Source organism: Eptesicus fuscus, chromosome 19 (genome assembly GCF_027574615.1).
Source record: "Eptesicus fuscus isolate TK198812 chromosome 19, DD_ASM_mEF_20220401, whole genome shotgun sequence".
Taxonomy (NCBI): Eukaryota; Metazoa; Chordata; class Mammalia; order Chiroptera; family Vespertilionidae; genus Eptesicus; species Eptesicus fuscus.
The window spans coordinates 15,012,317-15,039,211 of NC_072491.1; the positions used below are offsets into that span (position 1 = coordinate 15,012,317).

At 34.2% G+C, this 26,895-nt stretch overlaps 1 protein-coding gene across 39 annotated transcripts in view; it reads left to right on the top strand.

The window, feature by feature from the left end:
* RIMS2 (regulating synaptic membrane exocytosis 2) overlaps positions 1-26,895 on the top strand; it is a 357,229-nt gene that overhangs the window by 199,465 nt on the left and 130,869 nt on the right. For 20 of the 39 annotated variants that reach the window (XM_054708317.1, XM_028155990.2, XM_028155981.2 and 17 more), the window contains 2 exons: positions 10,302-10,481; positions 11,384-11,493. In XM_054708317.1, coding sequence (XP_054564292.1) covers positions 10,302-10,481; positions 11,384-11,493 — 290 coding nt within the window. Of the gene's footprint in view, positions 1-10,301; positions 10,482-11,383; positions 11,494-12,320; positions 12,354-22,194; positions 22,204-26,895 lie in introns of all 39 variants that reach the window. The other 19 variants (XM_054708316.1, XM_028155993.2, XM_028155994.2 and 16 more) reach the window with 4 other exon arrangements.

The window sequence follows — 26,895 nt, forward strand, 5'->3', positions numbered from 1 at the left end:
AACATTTAGACTATTTTTTGGTTGCAATGATTATACATCTATCTTAAAAATATATGGAAATGTGGTTACATAACTGTCCTCATAATTAACCAAGACCTTTCTTAAGGTAGGTGACATGAATGAGACATTACTGATTACAGGCTTATTCCACTTACTCTGGTATCTTCATTTCACTGTAAGTTAAAACCATGCATCTGGCTGCCCACCTTCTGCCAGCTTTCCGAGTTACTCAATTCCTCTGACCCCATTTTAGTGCCCTGAGATTCTGGGATTACTGAAGATATGAAAGCTTACCTAATCATCTCCCCATTCTCCTACATATATTACTGTAACATTCTATGCTTCTTGTTTTGCACCTTTATATGTAATGCAACTTAGCACAACCACCCATTGCCCTTCCATGTTAGTATCATCTGTTGATCTCTTGGGTATGCTATTTTAATTACTGAATTTTTTAGCGCCTGGCCTTAGTCGTCTTCATCACCTTGAGGTTAGAGTTCACCTGAATGATCTATTCAGCACCCACTTACTTCTTTGACTGTTTCAAATACGAGGGAGTGGACTTTACCTCCAATTCTGCCTCAATCAGTCACTACCATGACCATACTCTGAGTCTTATGATCATTTCACATTGTTCTGCCTTTGAAATCTTAATTCAAATATTCCACTCTTGGACCAGAACTCCACAGGGTTCTTTTCCATTCTTTCGTTGAGTTACTTCTACCTCGTCAGTTCTTTTATGTTAACAGAGGAACTCTTCCCTGACCCTTCAGCTGTCCCTGTTAGTCTCCATTTCTTTACTTGCTTACATATACGGGTACTTTGAAGAGTTTTAATTAGGGGATGGCTATAATATATTCACTGTGGAATAATACTCTGGAGACTCTGTGGATGGTTGATTTGAGAGTAAAGGTTATGGAAAATAAAAGTATGTATTGAGATATTTGCCATGGTCTAGGACAGTGGTCGGCAAACCGCGGCTCGCGAGCCATATGTGGCTCTTTGGCCCCTTGAGTGTGGCTCTTCCACAAAATACCATGTGTAGGCGTGCACACACAGTGCGATTGAAACTTCATGGCCCATGCGCAGAAGTCGGTTTTCGGCTCTCAAAAGAAATTTCAATCGTTGTACTGTTGATATTTGGCTCTGTTGACTAATGAGTTTGCCGACCACTGGTCTAGGACAACAGAAACTCTTTGAGGGCCTGAACTAGGTAAGATAGTAGATGGAGATATAGGGAGACAAGAGATATAATCAATTAAAATCTATAACACTTGGTAAATAAAGAGGTTTCGATGTTGAGGGGGAGCAGAGGGTCAAGAAACACTCCCAGTCTCATAGCTTGGGTAACTGGGTGCATGTGCTACCTTAACAAAGGTGGAGTTGGAGGTGTTAGGAGAGGAATCAGTTTAGGTGAGGGACTGTTCAGTTTTGGAATTATTGAGAGGGCTGAGGGAAACCTCTAGCAGGGAGTGAAATAAATAACTTGAAAGCTTTAAAGAAGTTTAGGCTACATAGAGAAATTTAGAATTAGATTCACTACTAATAGGAAATAGCCACAAAAATGATGTAGAGAAATTAGATCATGGCATTGAACCATTTTTAAGGTTCTGATGAATGTTTGGAAGATTTGGATTAGAAGGAAATCTGAATGTTGGTATAAGAAGTTTAGATGATCATCATAGAGTCTTGGATGGATAATGAAGAAACAAAGGTAAAGAGAATAATATATGTTGGCAGCATAGGTGGACCAAGGAATGAACAGTATCAAATGAAGATCAAGTGAAGTGGGAGTGATATTCTGATACACCTGACAGAATTAATTATTGTAATCAGAGTTTGAGTTTTTGGAGTTTAGCATTTCTGAGTTCAAATAGTTTCATTGGATTCTAAGTTCCATAATATTTCCCCAGAAGTATTTGTGTGTATGGGGAGAGGGTTGGTTGGGTGATACATGAAAAAAAGGATGATCATTGAAGTTTGAATATTTTGTGGTTCAAGATTATTGAACGACTAGAGGCCTGTTGCATGGATTCGTGCACTGGTGAGGTCCCTTGGCTTGGCCTGTGGGGATCGGGCTGAAACCAGCTCTTCAACATCCCCCAAGGGGTAGAGGATTGTGAGAGGGCGCAAGCCAGGCTGAGGGACCACGGGAGGGCTCCAGGGCATGCCTGGTCTGTCTCGCCCAGTCCTGATTGGCCAGACCCCAGCAGCAAGCTAACCTGCCAGTTGGAGCGTCTACCCCTTGGTGGTCAGTGCATGTCATAGCGATGGTTGAACCATCAAATGAACAGTCGGACACTTAGCATATTAGGCTTTTATTATACAGGATTATCTGCATGTATGTTGAAATCTCCTAGCAGATGGCAGACAACCAATTACCCAAGTTATCAATGACTAAGGGATAGTGATTGGAAGGTGGACAAATATTAGCAACTTGAATTAATAATGGATATTACAGTGTTACAGCTAAGTGTCATGCTTAATTGAAATAAGCACATGTAAATTAAGGTGGGAGAGACTCTAGGGAGCCACCCTCTCCTGGATCCATGCACTATGAAATGTGAAGGAAATAAGCTTTGCCAATAAGAGCTACACTGGAAGCAGAGTCTACAGGTTGCAAGTTTGAACTAAATGTTATTTAAGGTAGGGATATGCAGGAGCCATTCTGCAGAAAGCTGTTGATATAAGGACGTTTTTTAATGAATAAGGATTCTTGAAAATACAGTTAAAAGAATTGGTGGACATTAAAATGGTACAGAATAGAGTGCACGAGATGGAAAATTTAGAGGGGAGATAGCAGGGGAGAAATTGCCCTTACCCGTTACCTGATAACTAAGAATTACAGAGATAAGATGTTTAAATAAAAGTAATTTACCCCAAATATCCTCAGGTTATCATAAGTTGTTTTGGTGCCAAACTGGGAATTGGTTTGGTGCAGGGTGTGAGTAAGGTTCTGGGAAGGGTCTGTTCCAGACCTAGAGTAGTGCTGAGGGATGCCATGGAGTTTGAAGAGAAGCACTGAGTGGTCTTATCTCTAGGTATTTGGAACCATGGCTAGGACCCGGATTACAGAAAGGATTCTGTCAAAGCTAATGGAGACACAGAAGGATGAGATTCCTGCGTGGAATATAGACGTTTTCCTACAGGTGCCCTCTGTGGGAAGTATTACTGAGACCCCTTAATAAATGTGATCAGATTCAAGTAACTCACATTTCATGAACTACCCTCCTTTATGCCTTATTTCACTGCATTATGACCAATCTTCTCCTTTTCTTCTACAAATATTTTCTTTTTCGTCACTGCTACTTTTCTGTTTGAGTTTTTGACTGTAACCTCTCTTAATATCTCTGGAATTTTCCTCCATTAATTTTTGCATGTTCCTCTTCCATTTTAATCTCTCTTTAATGATTTTGTTTATTCTCAAATTACTGTTGAAGTCTTTTAAAAAATACCTTCTTTCTATCATGCCGTTCCTTTAAGTTACCTTAAGAATGATCTCTCCTCTCCTCTTCTCTCTTGCTGTCTCTGTCCCTGTCCCTCTTTCTCTCCTTTTCCCTCTCCTTCTCCCTCTCCCTCTGTCTCTCTTCTCTCTTCCTCTCCTTCCCCCTCTCCCTCTCCCCTCCCTGTCTCTCCCCCTCTCTCTTTCATTTTGTGTCTTGGAGAGGGAGAGAAACTTCAATATGAGAGATAAATATTGATCAGCTGCCTCCTGCATGCACCCCCACCAAGGGATCAAGCCCATAACCTGGATATGTGTCCTGACCAGGAATCAAACCCATGACCTTTATTGTACAGGGTGATACTCCAACTAACTAAGCCATACCAACAGGGCTAATCCCTTTTTCTTCTCCTTCTTCTCCTTCACTTCATACAAAGTGAACTAGGTCTGTTGCCTCAGAACATAACCTTTCTTACTAATATTTTGATAAGTCCACAGTGTCAAAAAGCAGCTTATCTAAAATTAATGAAAAAGTGCCCAATGTATATTAAATGATTGGCCTAAACTGCTCCAACTTTAACAGATAATGAGCGTAGGTAGCATCAGACCCCTATGTGAGGCTGCTGAGAACTGATAGGAGGCCTCAAGAGGCCACTTTTTGCCCTGCCTCTGTGATGTCTTTGCGTTTCTGGATGATCATATTTCCATGATCTCATTCTAGACACACCACAGGCATATCCGTGGGGTCAGAGGTTAGCTTAGCTGCCTGCTGGGCTCTGATTTCACCCCAGGATCCCACTTGCAGCCCAGATTGAGTCCCTGTGAATCTCTGCACAGGACACAGAACTCCAGTAGTGGATGGATTCTTCATCGTGTCCTCCAGGTGCTGCTCTGCAGTCACCTCCATCCCACCCACTGCCCACGCGGGCCCAGCACCTTGCAGCACCTTATCTTCTCCGCCACAGCCTCCTCATTTGACTCTCTCTCACGGTCTCATCTCTCTGCCGAAATTTCTCCAGCTGTGTGTGTGTGTGTGTGACCCATCTTTCCTCCTCTATCTTTAACATCAATCATGCTTATTTTAAATCCCCTATCTGTTAGTTACAACATGTGTCATCTCTGAGCCTGACTCTGTTGATTGCTTTGCGTCTTGACAGTGTGCCTTATTTTTCTTGATTTCTGGTGGTTCTAGTAATTTTTTTTGTTGACTGTTAGGTATCTTGTAATCAGTAGTGACTAACACAGATAGTATTTCTGCCTGAAAATGTGTGTGTGTGTGTGTGTGTGTGTGTGTGTGTGTGTGTGTGTGTGTGTGTGAATCGATCCTCAGTTAGCTACTTTTGTGTACTATGTGTGTGATTTGGTCTGACATTATGAAGTGGCAGCTAAGGGCAGCAGGCAGTAGTGTGTATGAGGAACTTGCACTATACCCATTCCACTGTCTATGTAAAGCCAGCAAAGCAAACGGAAGGCTAAAGAATTGTTCCAAGTTGATCGGTGAAGCTGTTGAACATAACACTCAGATATTCTAATGTGGGGACCATGCCCCATCACATTTACTCATACAAAGAATGACAGTGCATAATTCAGTCCTTTGATCTACATCTTTAAAATGTTTGGTATTTTATGGAATTTTTACGGATCTAAGAAGGGAAAACAGGGCCAAATCCTTGGTGGAATAACTTGAATTTCTTACAGTTGACAAATATTATTAAACTTTAACATCCATTGAAAATGGAAACTATTTATTTAGTAAAATAAAAATCTTATAGATAGAAGTTGGTAATTATATTTTCTCTCGGGATTTTGAAAATATATATATTTTAAAGATGTATTAATTTGCTGCATTTTAATTGTTGGTAAGTAAATAATCCTGCTTATTCATGGTTTTGTATCTGGTGGGTTTTTTTTTTAAGTAAAAATTAACAAAAGTTATAAATACTTAATAAGATACTCAAAACATTCTCAAGATATTTACATCTTATATGTTTCTCTGTGTGCATATCAATAATACATTATTGTATTTGACCCTATTATTCTTGAGGAAATTAGGATATTTAACCTTTTCTTCTTGCAGTTTCCAATAATTGCTATTTAAAAAAATACTTCTCTAGATATGAGACACTTTACTTCTCTTTTTGATGATAATTCATGCTTATGGGTAATAGTAATATGTTTTTCTAAATTAAAGCTGTCTTGCTGTCTCTCATCATATGTTTTATTGACATTTTCCCATTTTAGATTGTTATTAACGTGGCTGACTCTAGATATTGCTGTTATTTTTAATAAGCTTAATTACTTTTAACAAAATACATAATTTATGTTTAACTGAACAGAAATGACCTATGGAGAAATGCTGTAATTTCCAAGGATAAATTAATCTATCTTCCACCAAAATAATAAAATGTTCCTATTTGTACACAATACTTATTTACCATGATTTCCATGGTGTTTTGTGTCTTGCAATTTCTTTAACTTTGAAAGCAATGCTAAACTAATATAAACTAGAGGTTTTTTAAAAGTTAAACTTTTACCTTTTACATTATGATGAACATGAAAATTATATAGTTGAGCCATATGATTACTTTAAATTATTTGTTACATTATACATATATGTTATATTAATTACCCTAAAATGTCTCATTTAAAAATTTTATTATGTATTTCTTTCTTTTTTTTTAAAGGTTGATTGGACATTTTTTTTTTAAAGTATTTTGTTGATTTTTTACAGAGAGGACGGGAAAGGGATAGAGAGTTAGAAACATTGATGAGAGAGAAACATCCATCAGCTGCCTCGTGCACACCCCCCACTGGGGATGTGCCCACAACCAAGGTACATGCCCTTGACCGGAATCGAACCTGGGACCTTTCAGTCCACAGGCCAACGCTCTATCCACTGAGCCAAACCGGTTACGGCTATTTCTTATACTATGCAGCTCATGTTCAGAAAATCCCTAGATATTTAAGCTATTTTATCAAAAGTATAATGCTTCTGTTGTGTGAACCAGTTTATTATACTACACAATGTGAGTATAGGGCAGGCATTTCTTACACCAAACCTGAGATTATACTCCTTGCCCCCAGAGAGACATCATTTTTTAAAGATTTCAGCTTTGGAAAGAAATAATTTCTTTATAAAAATAAAAACTAATTTCTAAACAGCTTTATTTTTTTTACAAGTTTTATTTTTAAGAAATCCTGTTAGGTTTACTAGGGCATCTTTACAATATAAACATGAAATAAGACTGATTTAAGCATAGACTTCAGGGTCTGAGTTATATTTTAGGACAATTTTCACTGGCATATCTGAGTATTACTTTGAAACTTTGCATTGTGCTGGTTGTTTTAAATTTTTGAGTAGTATTAGTATTCTTCTATCATATCGAGAGAGATACTCTGCATTGAGCTTATGTTGATTTAGAGTTGTATCATTGTGATGGTTGATATAAGTGGTTATAGAAAAGAATGTTCAATGGCCTATTCTTCCTGCTATACTGCATAAATTCCTTGTACTTGATTTAAAATAGGATAAGTAGCAAAAATGGTGAAATAAGCAGGAAGTTGTGTCAGATACTTGGAATTTTTAAAAAAATCTTTTAAGAGCAACTATACTGAGAGGAAAAATGACTAAAAATGGCAATTTCACTGGATGATTATAAAATTATTCTTTCTTTAGAAATCCTCATCTCACAGCATCGTGGGCTATTATATGCTTTCAAAGCTGAGTGTAACAATTACTGGCTCTTGTTACAACATTATCAGTCAATGTGAATTAGCTCTGTTTGCAGAGGGCTATTCAACTGTGTCCTCTCCAAATGCTTGCATTTTGGAATAGCAGCCACTAAATAGGGCAAAGCAGTAATCTATCCATGTAAATGACATGTATAAAAAGTGAACTATTTAAAACATACATTAGAAAATATAACCTATTTATTTAAAGGATAGAACAATGACATATATTAAGTCGCTTTTTGAAAGACAACAAATTATTTACTTAAGAAAGATTTAAATTTTTATGTGAGTGGTTCTAAACCTCTGGCAATCTTTTGAAACCTATGGCCACCTTTTTTGAAGAATGTTTTAAAATGCATAAAGTAAGCCCTACCCAGTTCAGTGGTTAGAGCATCAGCCTGTGGACTGAAGGGTCCCCAGTTCGATTCTGGTCAAGGACACATGCCCAGGTTGCAGGCTCGATCCCTAGTAGGGGACTTGCAGGAGAAAGCCAATCAATGATTCTCTCTCATCATTGATGTTTCTATCTCTCTCTCCCTCTCCCCTCCTCTCTGAAATCAATAAAAATAAAAATATATAAAATACATAAAGTAAAATAAAGTACACAAGTAGGGTTGCAAAGGAAATTACTTATATTGAAATGCAGACCCCAAGTTAAGAAACCCAAATAGGCACATAATATTTTATGCATTGTAAATGGTTTTCCATTATTTCCCACATTCCAGTTGCTACTCTGTATTCAGAATTCATTATTTATGTCATTATCTTAAAATGAAAATTGACTAAGTGTAGGTTGTCAAGCTTTATATTTCAATCACCTAAAAACCTGCTATGAGACTGGGCGTTTCATGAAACTTCGGCTTGGCTGCTTTCGATGCTCTCAGCAATTACTTAGTTCTTGTCTAGTAAGACCTATCGTGGGAGCAGAAGTTACCTCGACCTTCTGTTGTGGAATCAAAATTTAAAATGTGGCAGCTTTCCATTCCACTTAACTGTGGTGGAGCATTTCAGGAATTTCTGCCTCCACCCGTGGTTCTTTTCATGTTTTACTTTTGAACAGATCTTTCCATTTCACACAATGGAAATCATATAATTTATATTGTTTATGAAATGAAGAGACAATGTAAGTAAAATTTAAAACTGATTATAGTCTTCAAACAACTTTTTCACTAAAGAGATATATTTTTTTAAGGGATATTTCCTAAGGAGTGACCCGTTTGCTTTATAAATAGCAGTACCATTTAAAGGACAAAGAACATAGCCACACAATTCAAATGATTCCCTGGATTTCACTCACAATGATATATTCCAGTTATTAAAAATATAGTGTCAAAGAAGTGAAGGTGTGTATATCTTAACATTTCACTTTTCACTTGGAAAAATTGCTTGATGGAATCAGAATAAATAAAATTTTGTATAAATAAATTAAATAGCCTGAATTTCTGTTTGGGTAGTCATAGATATTCCACAGAGTTTTGTTACTATATGTTTTATAATCCAATTATTAACTTAGGAAATGTGAAAATAATATAAATATTGATACTGTCTAAAAATAGGTTTTTAAGGAATCTAAGAATGTATATCCCTTTGATTCTAGTTATCTATTGTGATAAATATATTCATGGATATGTACACCAATAATCTAACAAATTATTGAGCATATTAACTTCTAAAAGAAGTGTTTTTTTCTAAAATAGTTATTTTTTTAAGAATAAAAATAGAATTATGAGTTTTTAAACTACCAAGTTGCCTTTTTTCCCTTTTTTGACAAGTAATTGAATATTGTATATGTATTTATATAAAAATACCAAAATTATCTTAGGAAATAAATCATATTATGGTACATGGACTTCAAAATACTTAAAAACTATTTGACTTATATATAACCCTTGAATAAAAGTGTCAGATAATGATAAGATAAATTGTAGAATAAACCCAGTATTCAATTCCTAAAATACCATTTAATCTATTGATCTGAAATTGTATGCCATATAATTAATTACATATGGGAAATTGTGTTCTTTCTTTTCTTATTTAATTTTAAATTGTTTGTGTTTCTTTACAAAAAATAAGACTGAGAGAATTTATAGGTAAAGAGGACATCCTTGACACATTAGTCATGAGGGAGATTAATTCTTGCTTTACCATTTAAAATATATAAGCATTTCCATTTCTGTGGTTACAACTAGATGGGGAGGTGATAGTTTGATTTGCAGTATATTTTAGATTATGTATTATTTAGAGTTCTAGAGTCAAAGCTAGTATTTTTAGGGTTGTCTCACTGATAATGGGGTTTGTATTAGAAAACATTCATTGGCCACATGTTAGATATAAAAGCATTATGATAGACTCCAGGGCTAAAAAAGAAATCAACAATGGTAGATTCCTCTCAACAAGGATCAGGATTTGATGTTGATTTATTTGTGGTCAAAGAGATCACATTATTTCAGAACCATTATTATTTCAATCAATTCATACCCATTCTGAACTGTATTGGTTGGCATCACTGAATTGCACTGAGATAGATGCCATAGATTGGCAGATTCACCAGTTTTCTATACAGTGGTTTTTCTTGTAGATCATGGTTAAATATGGCTACAAACTGCAGAGTAGCTCTGTTTTCTTAGAACATCTGGATTCTCCTATTTGAATGTTCAGGTGTATCCGTATACTATGATTGTGTTGAAAGTATTTTCGTATCTTATTTGGTGTAATAAATAGCCTTAAGGGGTTTATTGAGAATAGTGCTTACATGGTTTTTACCCACTCTCTTGAAAATGTTAGAAAAATTTACTGAATTCTTTTAAAATAGAATACTTTACCTATTTCAAATATTCCAAAGGGAATTCACTTCACAAAGCAGGCAGTTTTGTTTGTCTTTGAATATAACTGACCAACTCCTGTTATCTTCACTGGGAATTGCTATTTAAGGCAGATTTGGGTTCCTTCAGAAATCTTAAAAATTTAGTGAGAATTTGTTCAGAGTATGTTGGGGAAGAGAATTTTTTTTCTTACCTACGCAGTGATTTTAAACAATTACTTTTTTCAAAATCAATTTGATGCATCATAACCAAATAGCAGAAGGGCACTAAAGATCAACTGAGCTGCTTTTTGACTAACGTTTCAGGGATTGTGAAGCAGCAGATAGACAGCCCTATCACAGATCCAGATCAACAGAACAGCGGCCTGTCCTAGAGCGGACCACCGCCCGCTCCAGATCCACTGAGCGTCCTGACACAAACCTCATGAGGTCGATGCCTTCATTAATGACCGGAAGATCTGCCCCTCCTTCACCTGCCTTATCGAGGTGAAAGATAAATCAATGAGACTAACTTCCCCTTTGCCCCACCAGCACACCATTTTACTTTCCCAGCAGCTAACTGGTCTCCTCTATCATCCTTGGCTGATCACTAGTAACAATCAATACTAACCTTTTCAGTGTAAGCACACTATTTATATTCAGCGGATATAATAGTGTGTGGCTACCATTGTAAACTGTTTAACTGTCCTGACTGCATTTGTTTTGTGATTTCTCATTTATCAGTAGTCCTGGGTAAACCCCCACATAACGCACCTCATGACTGCCATGTTCTCCTACACAATGAGAAATTGTTTGTCTTCATTAGACATCACTGTTGGAATAGTCATCATAGTGACAAAAGTAGATTTTTAGTTTCTTTCTATCAATACTAATATCATGAATTAACCACTACCTTCCTTAGCTGAATGTTGAATTGTGCAGGGTTTTATTTATATTTTCACCAGATATTTTCTAATGAAGTGTTATCTATTATAAGCCTGAGTAAAAAGCTCTTTGGATCAAGGGAGAGAGGTTAGAGTGAAGAGTTTGAAATCTGGTAGAAAGAAATGTAAGACATTACCTTTTTTTTTTTTTTTTTAGCTGCAGAATTTTCCTCTTACTTTCGTATGGGTAGAATATTAATTTACATTAATAACCCCATGGCTTTTACTGTAGGATTCTCTGTGCATGTATCTGTGTATGTACGCATATTACACAAAAGTTTAAACATCTTTGGCTGTTGAGATAATCATTCAGATATCCATATTTTGTGTCTTACTTTTCCTAACCTTCTAATCAGCAGCTAAACCTCTTTTAAAATTGCGTTTACACAGCTATCATGTGAAGCATATGCATTAAGAGGATTGAACGCACTATATTGAAAGCGAATATTAACGTGTATCTCGTAGGTCTCATCCCCGGACTGGGTCTGTCCAAACAAGCCCATCCAGTACTCCGGTGGCAGGGCGAAGGGGCCGGCAACTTCCGCAGCTTCCACCAAAGGGCACCCTGGACAGAAGTAAGTTCGACTTCTCGTTATGTCATTTAGGAAATGCACATGGAAGCGAAGGTGAATCAGGGTTTTTTTGTACTGCCTTCCTTAGTGTTCTTCTTTTGTTAACTGAATGCCTCAGCTGCATTTGCTAGTGCTTAAATATTATATATATATATATGTGTTCCATTTAAAATGTGTAGTATTTGGCAGATAACATAACCTACTATTACTGCTCTTGCACATTTTTGCAAATTTGAGTTAATGCATTTTAAGAAGTAAATGGAATGCTCTTGTTTAACAAGCAGTTGGATGATATATCTTTGCTACAGCTAAGTTTATGTAATTGTTGATAGTTACATAAAGTTTATTAGTAACTAGCCAAATCAATTTTCACATACTGCAAAGGACTGGTTAGCTGATGCACAACAATGGTGATCCTTCTCAAAACTGGAGTACCAGAAAAAGGTAATCATGGATATGCAAAGAAAGATGCATGTTGTACTGATATTTTAAATACGTATTTTTTTAATACTTTCAAATTTTTGCCTAAGAAGCATTATTTGCTCACACACAGGTAAACATACCCATTTCCCCCCCGCCAAAAAAAATCTATAAATTCTTGGTTAAAGAACCTCTAAAAGCATGGGAAGATAGAATATAATAATTTTTATTGTTATTTTTTTAAATGGTCCCTTTATATGGTAACTGGATGCGCTGTACCAAAAAAAATTTAAGTCACCATTTTACTTTTCTTTAATTGATGATACATTCTGTACCTTTGGAAATTTCTGTTGTTTTTAACCCCTGTGCTTTGGTTCCCTTCTTTTTTTTATTTATTTTGTTTTTCCTAGACAATGGAGTCAAGGAGATAGAACCTTGTGAAGGTCTGTACATAAAGGAGGGTTTGTTTTGTGCTGACAGCCTTTTTGGGGGGCTTTGTAAGCCAAAAATAAACCCAACTGCAATTGATGTCCTTCCGTTGTATAGACTTTTATACAAAATTATTTTGTTATGTGAATTCTGGTAAAATATTTGACATTTTACGTAGAAATGATGACCAGGAGTTAAATTTTTTGATCCAGTCAAGTAAGACTGCAAAGAGTTTAACTTCTTTTAAATGGCAAGATAGAATTTCCTCTTTTTACAAAATTTAATTTGCCTTTTTAGCAGAATTCTGTTTTGTGCAAGACTTGAACCAAAGGTATCAATTGCAGTCCGTGTTTATGTCATTGAGGGTGTACACCTAGTCTAGTCGTAGTTATCATCCTGCATTTCATTTTGTATTTATGGTGAGCTTTAATTACTACATTTGGCTTTCTAGAAGACGACTTTGTTGAATTAGGTAGTGATTGTGGTTTGCATTTCTTCTACCATTTCTCATGTTGTAGCAAGACTGCTTACAGTATAGCAGAGTCAAATATCTGCAGGTTTATTGTCACAGTACATTATGACTCAGCAGAACATACTGAGTCATGATATATGACGTGCCATGCATTTACTAGGACAATAAAACATTTCTCTGCTAATTATACAATTCTGAAAATGACTTTGTAACTTTAAAGAATTAATGGTTTTATTTACTGAATAATCTCCAGCACATAGAATAATGCCTGGCACATTGTAGTCCCTCAATCAATATTTGTTGAATGAATGCATGAAATATTTATATAAAAACTGAACGACTTTCTGAACAACTACTTCAAATAGTGTATAATGCACTACTGCAATACTCTTGTTATTCTCTACATATTTATGTTCATATTCATATTCCATAACCTATTTGTAACAAATTCTCAACTGCATTGCACTTGGGCAGTAATACTTTTTTTGCCCTATATAACTTGTTCTTGTTATAGTTGGATGACTTATCAACTTTCATTTTGTGGTTATTTGTGTTTGCTTTGTGCCATAATTTTTAACAACTCAGTGCTTTTGTGACTAATGTTCTGTTATGCAGCCTGATAAAAGATTTCAGCATTTCTCTACTTCTTAATTATTTGCATAAGAATGGGGTATATCGTTTTAAAAGTACTTTCCGTAAGGAAAGTTCTATAATATGTATAGAATTTTTGTCATTCCAAGATAGAATTTTGATGCTATTTGATGGCATATGAAGCCAGAAACATAGTTTATGTGACATTTTTTTGGGTAAATTTATTTTTACAGCAATCACGTATTAGAATATGAATAGCTATATTCCTTTTAATAATAAATACAGTATACCAGAAAATTGACATGGAGCTGATACTGCAAATCAGGGTTGAGGAAGTTTAAAAAAATTTTTTTTTTTAATTTATTTATTGACTTTAGAGAGAGAAGAAGGAAATGGAAGGAAGAAGAGAGGGAGGGAGGGAGGGAGGGAAGAAAAGGAAGAAAAGGAAGAAAGGAAGGAAGGAAGGAAGGAAGGAAGGAAGGAAGGAAGGAAGGAAGGAAGGAAGGAAGGAAGGAAGGAAGGAAGGAAACAGGGAAGAGGGCTTTGCTGTTCCACTTACCATGTGTTCACTGGTTGTTTCTTATATGTGCCCTGACTGGGGATCGAACCCACAACCTTGGCGTACTGGAATGATGCTCTAACCAACTGAGCTACCTGGTCAGGGCAGAGGAAATTTCTAATGAGCTTCTCAACAAACATTCTATTTACTATCTGTTTTCTGCCCTATAAAATTTTTTAAAACCACAGTTTTCCTTTAATGTCCCTGATTGTGGCTTTTAAATTTTTATAAATAAGAGAGGAGAGCCAAAACCTCCCTTATTCTTTCCAGTTTGAAATAAAAGGGTTTTTGTTTGGTTTGTCTTGCTTAAAAGTATGAATGGTTTTAACAATGTTTTTATAAATGTTGATATAAAGACCAGTAGATACATGATTGTGTGATTTTCTTTAACTTTAAAGGAGATATATATCTCTTTAGAAGTCTTCAACTCCTAACTGAAGTAAAAGGGACATAACTGAAAATAGAGTATCAATTGATAGTCTAAATCAAATTATGTTTGGATTCTCTCTAAAAAGTGGTAAGAAGTTATCATTTAATTGCATTCTTTTAGAATAAAAGTAATGACATTTTTATTTTCTAATCCTGTTCAGCATCTAAAGAATTAGCAAGTCTTAATTTAATTTCTTTTTATTTTGGTTGTTATATTTCAGTCTATTAATGAAATTAATTTAAAACTATATATATCTTGATGGTGATATAGCATTAATCATCCCTTTGTCTGAGAACCAGAGAAAATAGGAACAATATAATGAAAGTACAGTGTAATAAACAACTGTAAGGCATTACTAATATATTTTTTACTTTCCCCTAACTTTGATGTAGTGGCATTTTGTAAAAATAAAAGTTTATAATCTCATATTTTTTCTCTAGAAGAAAAGTTATATAATTTTATTTTTATAAGAATGCTTCAAGTCAGTAGACAAATTTTTACACAGTATCACCATTGTTAATATTTTAAGGGGCCACAATTTCTCTTTTACAAATCAAAGTGATTATAAAAGGGGACTTTTATATTACTGGTATACTTATTTGTATAAGTATATTACTGGTATACTTATTTGCTTACATAACAGGTCAGAAATTTGTTTAAAATAATCTTAGTCTTTTAATAATCACTAATATATTATGAATAATTTGAAATGTTTTGTTTTGTTTTTGTTTCACTTAAGAGTAACAAATATACATTTCTGGTCTTTTTTTTTTTTTTTTTACTTTTACAAAAGCAGAAGTTAATGAAGAAACTGAGCAAATGGAAGAGCAGGGGGGCGAGAAGCAGGGTGACGAGGTCAAGGCAGGTCTGTCTGTGTGTCTAAACGAAATAACTGGGTGTTTGAGAAGTCTGACTTTGCGTTTTTAAATTCATAAGTGTACAAGAAAGAACAGATTGTTTCCCAGTACTGATTTTAAAATAGATTACCTAATTTTAAATGGAGAGATATTATATAAGCTATCTAGGTAATTTTAACTGAATATTTAATTCACCCATTTGAACATTATCCTAATGTTTAATCAAAATAAAATTATAGGCAATGCTTCTGACCATGATTTGCACTTATTTTTTACCCCAGCTTTACGTTCAGTTCATCTATTTATTTAAAAATGTCAATTGAGTTCCTACTGAAATGCTACATTTTACCTTGTGTTATGCTGAGTAAAAGTACATTGAAGTCTTCGCCTCCTCTTAGAAGAATTTGGATTTTGTGGAGGCAAAGTACAAGTGAATGTAGAGTAGAATATAAACTCCAAATTTTAATTATTAAAACTTTTAGAGACTACCATCATTTTATCCATAAAATTTCTCCCCTAAAATAAGCAAAATTAACTGTAGGTACCTTTTCTTCATCTCAGCTCAATATTACTTGAATATTTATTGAACATTATAATTTTCTCCCCTAAGAGTCCTCCTTCTCCATGGTTATGGAGACAACTTCATTTTGTTTTTTTAAGTCTCTATTATACTTCCATATCATAATTTTTGCCACTTTCTTTGTCAGAAATTTTCTGAAATGATAAAACTTAAAATATCATATAATCAGTAAATATTTTATATATTTCTTTTATCCAGTAATTACTATTTTAATTTGAGTTGAATCCTAATCTTACCTAAGCTGTTGTTTAAAAAAATTATTTTCTAATTTTTTTGAACAATGCAGAATATCTTTAGATCTAATTTTATCATTTTTAACTCATCACCATTTTTTATTCATGAATAGTAGAGGGTATTTTATGTTCCTTTTGTTCTGTCCTTTAACACTATGAAAGCAGTGCCATTATGCAAGTTGTGCATGCGACGTATTTTCATGGATACATTTTTTAATGGTGTGTGTAGTTTAAGACAGAAGACTTCGTAAGCTGCAGTTGCTAATTAATCGTAACTATTTTTAATGTTGTACAGATGAGAAAAATCAGCAGAGTACCTCTGATAATGAAAGCAGAGGCAAGTTTAGATGCATGGTGATGGAAATGTGTAACTATCTCTGTTACGAATTTCTAGTGTACTGGCTACTAGAAAGTCACACCTCTTTCATTTTCCTGAAATGCTATAGGAATAACATTTTTATGAATACTGTAGGAATGAACTTTATTTTAATTTAGCTGTGCAGTTCATGTTTTTGTATTGCTCATTCCTATATATCATCTATTAGTTCATAGGAATAGTGAAAGGCTTTCACACTGCTCATCACTTAGTTACCACAGTTAAAGTCATTTTTAAAATTTTTTTTTTAGGATATTGTTAGTTTGGGGACTTTAGCAGTAGTTAATATCACTTTTACTTGTTTTAACTTCACTAAGATAAAGAAGCCCATTTGTTGAACTAGTTTGTTGCCTATACTTTCTTTTCAAAATTAAGTTAGTGAATTACCGTGTTTTCCCGGCGTATAAGACGACTGGGCGTATAAGATTTTCCTGGGTTAAAAAGTCGTCTTATACGCCGGAAAATACGGTACACCAATTCTTAAATTAGCATAAAACCATAGCTATAATCTTCCTAGCTTTATAAAATGACTCATTATTCCTCATTTTATTTGTATTTGTATTACTTTTCTTATGGGATAGGAAGGACATTACTCTTGTGTTCATCAGTGAGGTGTCCTGTTTGGTGCATGGATTTGCTTCCTCGTGTGTGCTGTCATCTTTTGTGGTGTGCTTGACTTTTATTTGGGTTGTTAATGACATTAACAATTAATCACTATTGTCTGTTTTCAATGTTATAAAGACAATGAGGGAGAGACACCAAGTCCACCTAATAATGGGGAAAAAGGCAAGTGTAATATGAAGTTAATTGTGCCTTTCTGTATATTAAACATTCAGTATTGACTTGTGATGTGCATGAATATGCTCTTCTAAATTAAGAAAGCATAAATACAAGTATTAGTGCCATTTTAAGTTATCTAATATTTAATGTCTGTTATTTTACAATATATTTCTGAATATGAAATTTGTCTTAAAATACTTATCTCATTATTGGATTATAGTAAAATTCAATTCTATTGAAATATATGGCATTAAAATCAGAAGTTTTGCTTTGATGGTAATGTTAAGGAATAAGATTCTAAGGAAAATAGTAATAATGTTATCATGTATTTAGAAAAACATACATTTTTTAAATTCAGAAGTTGTTTTAAAATTAAACTAATTTAAAAATATTTCAAAAGCAGAATTTTAAAGTAGATAAGGAAATGAACTTTATGTGATGTCATCTTTTGTGGTGTGCTTGATTTTTATTTGGGTCATTAATGACATTAATATTAACCACTGTTGTCCGTTTTCAATGTTATAAAGACAATGAGGGAGAAACACCAAGTCCACCTAATAATGGGAAAAAAGGCAAGTGTAACAAATATTTATAACATTTGTAGATATTTCACAATTCTGTACACATGAATTAATATATTGTATAGGTGAGTAGAATAGATGATTGATTTTAATACTTAGATTTAGTTTTCCTATTACTATTGATGACTTAATTCTGTAACTACTCCAAGTTTTCTCAAAAACAGTAGGACTGTGTATGTTTTGTAGTGATTGATAATAAAATATAACTACACACATTGATTTAGAATGTTAGCATTTAAAGCATTTACATAAAAAATCAACATCTAAAATTTCTCTGTATTATAACAGTTTACCCTTGTCATTTGGCCAAACCAAGAAATGAATAGTTTTATCCTTCAGTAATGTAGTTGAAATGTCCTTGAATATATTTTTTCTTCCCCATTTTCATCTTTTATAAAAAAGGTCTATAATGTTACATGTGACATCTAATTAGCACTAAAATAACATAATCATTTTTCTTATTGTGGAATGTTAATTATTCATTAACACCTCTTCATGTATAAAATTCTTAAAACTGCTAGGATATTATAAAAAGGCAAGACTAATATATAACAAAAGAAGTAAAATCAAATCAAGCATTATAAAATATGAATATTCTCTTTAAAACAAAAAATTTTAAATGAGCTCTCAATGTATATTTACATATTTGTCATTTTTATCTATTTCTTGACCTCTATGATTTTTACTTTATACCTGTGAAAGGATATGTTCGGATGTACTTAAATATATGAAAGTGATCTGAAAGAGTAAATATGTATTCTTAAATGTTCAATTATTAGGGCATAACAAGCTTTAAGAACATTTAATGCCATTTTATATTTTAAGTGCATTCAAATGTATCAGTCTATTCTCTGCTTCAAATGAAGTCATTGCCCTTGGCCCATTTGGCTCAGTGGATAGAGCATCGGCCTGCAGACTGAAGGGTCCTGGGTTTGATCCTGGTCCAGAGCACATACCTCAGTTGCAGGTTTGATCCCCAGCCCAGCATGGGGGAGGCAGCCAATCAATGTGTCTCTCTTACATCGATGTTTCTCTCTCTGGGTCTCTCCCCTTCCCTTCCACTCCCTCTAAAAATCAATGGAAAAATATCCTCAGGTGAAGATTAAAAGAAAAAAAAAAAACCAACTGAAGACACCAAGTTAATGAATTTAACTGATGAGGTACTCTCAGCAGGGCTTTTTTTTTTTTTTTTATTAACATCTAGTTGGCCCTGAATGCTATTAAATCTTTCACCTCTAGACTGTTCTGCTGTTTCCTTTGATCTTGCAAGTAAAGGGTCTACTGACAATGATTATTGGGACCTCAGTCACACACTCATTATTAACTTATTTAAAAAATCTCTCCACTGCAAAACATCACTATTGTTAATGTAGACCAATCCTACTTGTGACATAGTTGGACCTAGAAAGGAGGTAACGAATAAAAATTTTAAAGATGAGAACTCTGTATATTTATATATGCTTTCATTTTTATTTAGTTTAATCTTTTGATTATCTACCTATAATTAAGGTATCTAATATATCCTCTAGCTGTTTTCTTTTGGAAGAGATAAATTTACTGTTTATTTTAAACCTCGCAGTAAAGTCCGTAAGACTCCAGAGGTTAAAGGGATGTTACTGTGTTCCTACTTCTACTGTATATTCTGAGTAAAAAGTAACTGTAAATTGCAGCTATAATCATGTCCAAGCATTGGGTTGAGAGGTGGACTTAACACCATCCTCTCTTCTGATTTAAAATGCAAAGAGAGAGAGAGATAGGAGCGAAACCAAGTAAAGGAAGTCCTTGAAGCAGGAGAGAATTATCAGTAATGTGAAATGATCACTAGTAGGAAGTCACTGTGGTAGACTGCGCTGAGAGCAGTTTTGGTGGAGTCAGAGGAGGTAAAAGCGATTAGAGGGATTTAAAAGAAGTGACGAGGCCCGGGCCAGTAGCTCAGTTGGTCAGAGCGTTGTCTCAATGGTGGACTTAACACCATCCTCTCAGTTCGATCCCGGATCCCCAGTCAGGACACATCCAAGAATCAACCAATAAATGCACGAATAAGTGGGACAAGAAAATCAATGTCTCTCTCTCTCTCTCTCTCTCTCTCTCTCTCAAATGAATAAATACTTAAACATTTATTTTTTAAAAATGGTGGAGAGAAATGGAGACAGTGCGAGTTTGGCTATAAAAGGAAGAAAAATAGAAATTTAGATTTGAGGTGAGAGAGGTCAGGGGAACAGAATACGTGAAGGAAACTGTGTTCAGTCTTTGTCTTCTAAGTTGAGATCTGTCAGTTTACTATGTAGAGCCATCTAGCCCTGAGCCATCTGCCTGTAGTTTACCAGGGCACAGTGTTCTGTGGTCTAACTCCTAGAATCAGAGTCAAGACCTTTAGCTTTGGAAGGAGCCTTATAAATCTGCTAATAAAACGGCTTTCCTTTACTGATAAAAAGCGGAATTCTAGAGGCTAACTTCCTCTTACCCACACAGTAGCAGATCTCTAGTCCGGACACCCAGTCTCATGCATTTATGCACCATGTCTTTTCAAATAAATGGCATCCCCCTTGCATGGGTTCCAACCATTTATTTTTAGATGTTAGCTAATGGTTTAGTTCAATTCAACCATTATCTGCTGATTTCAATGTATTGTACTAGGTTGCAATTGAGGATGCAATGATGAATAAGATATATTCCCTGCTTTGGGGGAGTAATAATATAATGAGAAGAGCTGGTAAAACATACAGCATGTCACTTACATAAAGTATCTTAAGATTGTGATATCTATTCAGAGCCAACTTTATAAAAAACAGGTAAGTTTCCAGCAAGGTCTGGGTAGATTTTCCGCCCAAAATATTTATCCCACTATTTGTTATATTACTTTATATTCTGCTAGTCTCTAGTGGCATAATTATTTTAATAATATAAAGCTTTAAGCTTTCCAGAATACTGAAATGTAAATATTTCTGAGGGGACTGACCAGAGCTATTATCCCTTACACCTTTTCATGGGAGGAGGCAAGTTAGAGCCTGTGAGTGGAGAAAGTTAGATGTGGGGGGAGGGATGCTAAAAAATGTGGTAGAACACTGGGTACCTTGGAGGGATGGTAATGGTAGACTCTGCCTTGATCTAGCCCCACGTTTACTCTAAAAAACATTGCTTGCTGTGTAGATGTGCTATAAGTTTACTTTTAAAAAAAAAATTTGGTATATTTAAATTGCTTAGAACAATAGTTGTTACATAATAAGTACTATGTAAGTGTTAGCTATCATTACTATTATGTCTTAGTGATGTCTTGCTATAAATTTGAAAACTTTAGATGTACAGTCACATTAAACTGATAATGATCATCACCCTGAACCGGTTATTCAATACATGTTGTTTAGTAGTTTCTAGGAAATTAGTACTCTTGATCAAGTAACTTGCATGAGAAACAATTCCAAGGGGGAAATGAATTGAATTGAATGGCAATATAAGACATTGCATTATCTTCTAATACAGTTAACTATACATGTTTCAATATGTGTATGAAAATCAATGTGAAATTATTTAGAATAATTTTCTCTCAGTCAGAGAACTGTTTACATCATTAGGACTTTTCCAGTTTCGTAGTATCTAGAGAATGACGTTGAAGTCAATACTTGGGTCATGAGCTCAGTTCTACTGCGAAGTTTTTGGCCTCTGGCAAGGCCTTTATTCTGTGGACCTCAGTTTCTTCTTCTGTAAGTAAAATATCCCATAAGGACTTTAACACAGCTGAGTGTTTTGGGACTAGTAATGTCAAAAGTCTCAAATAGTTTTGTTTCCAACCCATGGTTTATGTTGTTATTGTTGTTTGGTTGGTTGGTTTTAGAAACTTAACAGATACAACCTCCTAATTTGCTGTTAGTGAGTGAACACTGTTGGGATTATAGACTAAACCCTACCAAGTTGCCTATTAAAAAGTCATGTGCCTAAAGATGCATAATGAGACTAAAGGGAAATATTTTGCCCCTTTAAGCCTTAATGTATAGTTGCCTACATTATTTCAAATATAGATAATCTTATAAATAAGAAAGAAAGGAAGAGAGGAAGGAAGGGGGAAAACTGGTTTACAAAGGAACCAAAAGTAATAATTTTGGCAGTCTTAGTAATGGATGCTTGCTTCTGTAGGCATTCTAGGAGTTGGATACCATTTAGGGTGGTAGGATTTGTAGATCCTCATTTTACTTTTCTTCTCCTCTTCTGCTCATTTTATTTCTTCTATGCTTCTAAAATCTGAATAGACTGACTTGGGAAAGAACCGCCTTCCTCATTTCTTCCTGCAAAGGTTAGCCATTGTTCAAGCCATTTCATTGTCGACTTCCCAGATACAATTCTAAAGCCATCTTCTGTTTGATGTTGAAAATAACAATAGGAAAGTGATATGGTACTAGAGAAATCACAGGTTTAAAACCTTGGTACAAGGCCTGCCTTAACGATCTACCAACTGCCTGACTCTAGGCCCTTATTCCAAGTTAGTTAATCTGAGAAGAGGCTATCTTAGCATATTTCTTTCATTTTCATATGCTACTTTGAGAATCAAATGAGGTAATGCCTGTGAAATTGTTTGTAAACTAGGATGGCTATTCAGCTCTTATCCTTATTAATCGGCTCTGTCTTCTTACCTGTAGAAACCACCTGATAGAAAGTCCTTTCTGTTTTATAGGAGCAACTATGATGCTGTGTGCGAAAACACATTGAAACATATAGTGCTATATAAATATAATCTTGCTAATATAGGAATTTGTACTATTTAAATCATAGTGTTGGCTACATGGTGTAATGAAGACTAGACAGGTATATAGTTATTTTGTAGAAATGTGTGTTTTTAAAATTTCACTTAAAAAGCTCACGTCAAAGTTAAGGCATAATGAGTAAAATTGTTCTTTAAATTATCTGATATGTATTAAATCAATCTTCAAGCTTTCCATCTGCAAATTAAATTCACAGCTGAATATTTACTACATGCATTTGTAAAGTAATAAAAGTATTAGTAAAAAAATGTATCCCCTAGAATAAATTTCTTTCCGTACTTGAATGGATTCATCGTTTGCATCTGAGGCATTTGATACATATTTTTTCAAGGTAATCATACCAATTAAATTGCATTATATATCTCTGGTTTTCACTTTTTATCCTCCGGTAGTAAATACACACTGTCATGAGCTAGCACTTTGTACTTAAGTTTTAATTATTAGATCTTTATTATCTAACATTAAGAAGACTTTTAGTTTTAAAATTACCACAATAGTCCTTTCATGGACAACACTGTCCTTAGGGTGTTACATGATCAGTGATATTTTTGCTATTTTGTTTAATGTAACTAAAGCAACTTTCAAACAATTTACATATGAACATTTTTTCTTATGTAAAACTAGGCATCTTTTAATTACTTTAAATGTTTTATTTTAATTCTATGACCCATAAATTCAGAGAAGGCTAGATATGGGTCGTTTTTAACATTGTTTTTTGGGGTGATGAATTAATGATTCACTAGTCAATTCTGTTCTTTTTATTACTTTAATTCTCTTTTAAAATAAACACTTGGGTTCTGATATAGGGTTTAATAATAGCCATATTTAGGACTTAAGGAAAATCTTCTAAATTCCAAGTATCGTAATTTCATCATTTCTGGTATAGTTCCTCTTCCACAAAATCTGACCCGTCAATCTAGAATCATAAGAAGCAAGAGCAACTGTAATTTCAGCACAGATACAACTAAGACCAAGTTTCTCACTTCAACTATACCAGATTAGTGGCCAGAGATGCTATGACACTTGCTTAAGATTATGAACCTCGTTAAAGGCAGAAATGTTCCTAAAACTCACCATTTCTGGCTCAGGCTAGTGACATATATTATCTCTCCTATCAATCATTGATAGCCTTGGTATTGGTCATCTTTCTTTGTTGTAATGGCTAGTATCTATAAATTTATGGCTATGGGGCTTTTTTTCCACTGGCATATACTTTCAACAAATACTTGTTAATTTCACTCTGTCAGCATAAGACAAAATGACTTGAAGAAAGTCTTTGAAAATTAAAAATATTATGTCTTAAGAAATGTTTCCTCACACTTCAGAAGATGCTTTCTGCCAGTTTACAGATCGGTGGACCCATTTCAAAACAAGCCATTTCTGCTTCTTCATACTCAATCTTATCTCAACAGGGAGCATGCCTTCTATTTCTGGAACATCACAAACTATCCAATGATGAAAGGAGAAACAACTTTTCAAAATGACAAATATGTAGGATTTTAGAAAATTTCACTTTGAACAACTCTGTAGTGCTTGTAAAATCTTTCATACTGTTTTTTGGTAGGAAGCTAAAAGTGCAGCTCATTCAGATAAAACAATACTAGTACTTTATTGTTAATGAGCTTATTATTTTTCCTACAATGGGAAAATTTGTTGTTTTTTGTGTTACTACAGATTAACTTTGATTAAGGAACATATGAGTCCTTTGTTCTTATAACTAAAGAAGGCTATACTAAAGTCTTGGAATTTATCAGAAAACTTGTATACTCTTTAAAGGTTTTAAGATTTCTCTTCCCATTAGCTGTTGATTGAAATATAGCATCTTTATCCAGATTGGTTACCATTTGGTAACCCTGTATTGCATCTTTATCAGATTATTTACTAATTAGAAAATTAGGCTGTCAGCTACATACCCAGGTGTAACTTTATAAAATGCTCCCAAAGCAAGACATTTGTTTTCTTTCGGGAGCTGATTGATGTTGGACCTATAAAGTGTCTAATTATTAATAGCATTTAATAAAATGTCTAATTATTAATAAAGTCTAGGAGTGGGTAAATCTTATACAGTACTTACTGCAGTCAATTCTAGCAGTATAAGTAATCAAAAATAGTAGTGTGTCTACAATAACTTATATTTGATGTTGCAATATAGCATATTTTTTCCATTTTTAACAGTGATTTCATCTTCCTAGTTATATTTTTTAGCTTAATATTATAAAATGTTAGGATTCCACTATTCATGGCCAGAGATTAAAATGTACGTAGATAGTAACTGTCTACATGACTCACAGTGTAGATTTAGAAACGTGTGAACAAAAGTATAGGCCAGTATATATTTACGTGTTTACGAATGCTAGTACGAGAGGCAGGTTAAGTGGCGACCAGTGGCCCTTTTGATACGTGACCTACAAGGCCCTGCATGATCTGTACTCCCCACGCTGCCATTTCATTTAATCTCATCTTCTACCACTTTCCTCCTTTTCACCCTGCTTTAGCCCTGGAGACCTCCCCTTCAAGTCCAGGATGCTTTTCTAGAACATTTCAGACATGCTCCCACCTGAGGATATTTGCACGTGCTGTTCTTCTGCCTATACTGCCCTCTCCCCAAATAAACATACAACTCCCTTATTTCCTTAAGTGCTTTATCAAAATGTGCCTTCTTAGTGAGGGTTTCCATGACTACCCTGTTCAAACTTTTATCAGACCCTGAGCATTTTGTTCCCTCTTACCTACTTCGTATTTGTTTTCTTAGCACTTACCAATATCCAAGCCATAAAGTATCATGCTCATCTATCTTGTTTGTAATCTGGTTCTCCATTAGAATATAAAGTTTATGAGAGCATGGATTTTTGTCTTTTTTATTTGTTCTTGTATCCCCAGTGCCTTAGACATACCTGGATTGTTATAGGTGCTGAGTATATATTGTTGAATGAATGAATATTAGGCCACACTACAAATAATCCTAAATAATCTTAAATAAGCCAGGTAGCTCATATTCAGTGATACTAAACTATTACTAATTTGTTTGAAACCATATCCCATAGCACATACAGTTTGCTATCAGTTAATGAAAGTACTAAATATGGTAGTAAAATAAATAGCCATTTAATCTTATCATATATTAAAATGTAATTTCTCTTGATATGTATGAAATTTGTGCATTTTAATTTCATATACACATTTCATCACAGAAAATAATGTTTAGCAAAATATTCATTTCTAAAACAATATTATTAATATCAACTAAGAAAAAACATATTTGTCAAATCAGTTTAGTCATCATTTTCTTCATACCTTCACCCCATTCATTTTTTTTGGAAGTGAATTTTAGGGCTTTGGATTTTTAAAATCTACTTTAAAAAATTCAGATGTCACATTTGTATATTTAAAACATTAACTACACATTACTGAAAGTTAATGGGAGAACTTAGGGGGTAAATCATTTTTTAAAATCCCTGAAGTATTTTTAGGTTCTCGTTATGAACATTACCCAATGTTTCTGACAAGCTCTGATTATTCTTTTTTATTCATACTAGAAGTTACATGGGAAGACCAACAGGAAAAGGTGAATGGTACAATAAGTGATGACATACCATTGCCGCAAAAGAAACAGCAGTCAGAGCCAGGTTTGTCAGGATGTGGAAAACCGCTGAAAGCATGAGAGAATAAGCATTGCATTTCATGCTTTGTAATACGTGTGTGCTTGTTCCTCATTTCTCTCATTCTGGTGTGAACTTGATAGTTTGTACAGCCTATTTATATTAGAGTGGTGGACACTTAAGGTTTATTTAGAAAGTTAAAAAGAACAACTATTTTATTATTAAGATTACTTCTTTAGGAAAAAAGTGATAGATGTAAGCACTAATGGTCATTTATATATTTGGTTGTTTTGACTCAAAGTACCTTCGTGAAGGGACACTTGCTTTCCTAAAACATACTATATTGAGCTCAATATATTATTTAAATTGTGTCTATAGGCCATTCTTTCTTTTTCATTGCAAATGCTATTGAGGTATTACACTTCGTATTGGTAATGATTTATTTACATCCTCTGATGCTAAACATATTGCCAACAACAAGGAATGATAGCATAATATTTAACTTAATAAAGACTCTTTTCAAATCATTATTTCTACCTATGAGTTGAAATGAAGTGACTTTATTTTCCTCTCCTCTCTCTGGAGAGAGATGATTAGTAGAAGACACAAATCTGAACCAGGATTAAAAGGAAGAAAAGCAGAGTGCAAAGACAATCAACTGAATAATCAGTATTACTTTTAATTAGTAATTGAATGAGAGTGAGAGTACATCAAAAATTTCATTCAAAATTTTAGAAAACAAAT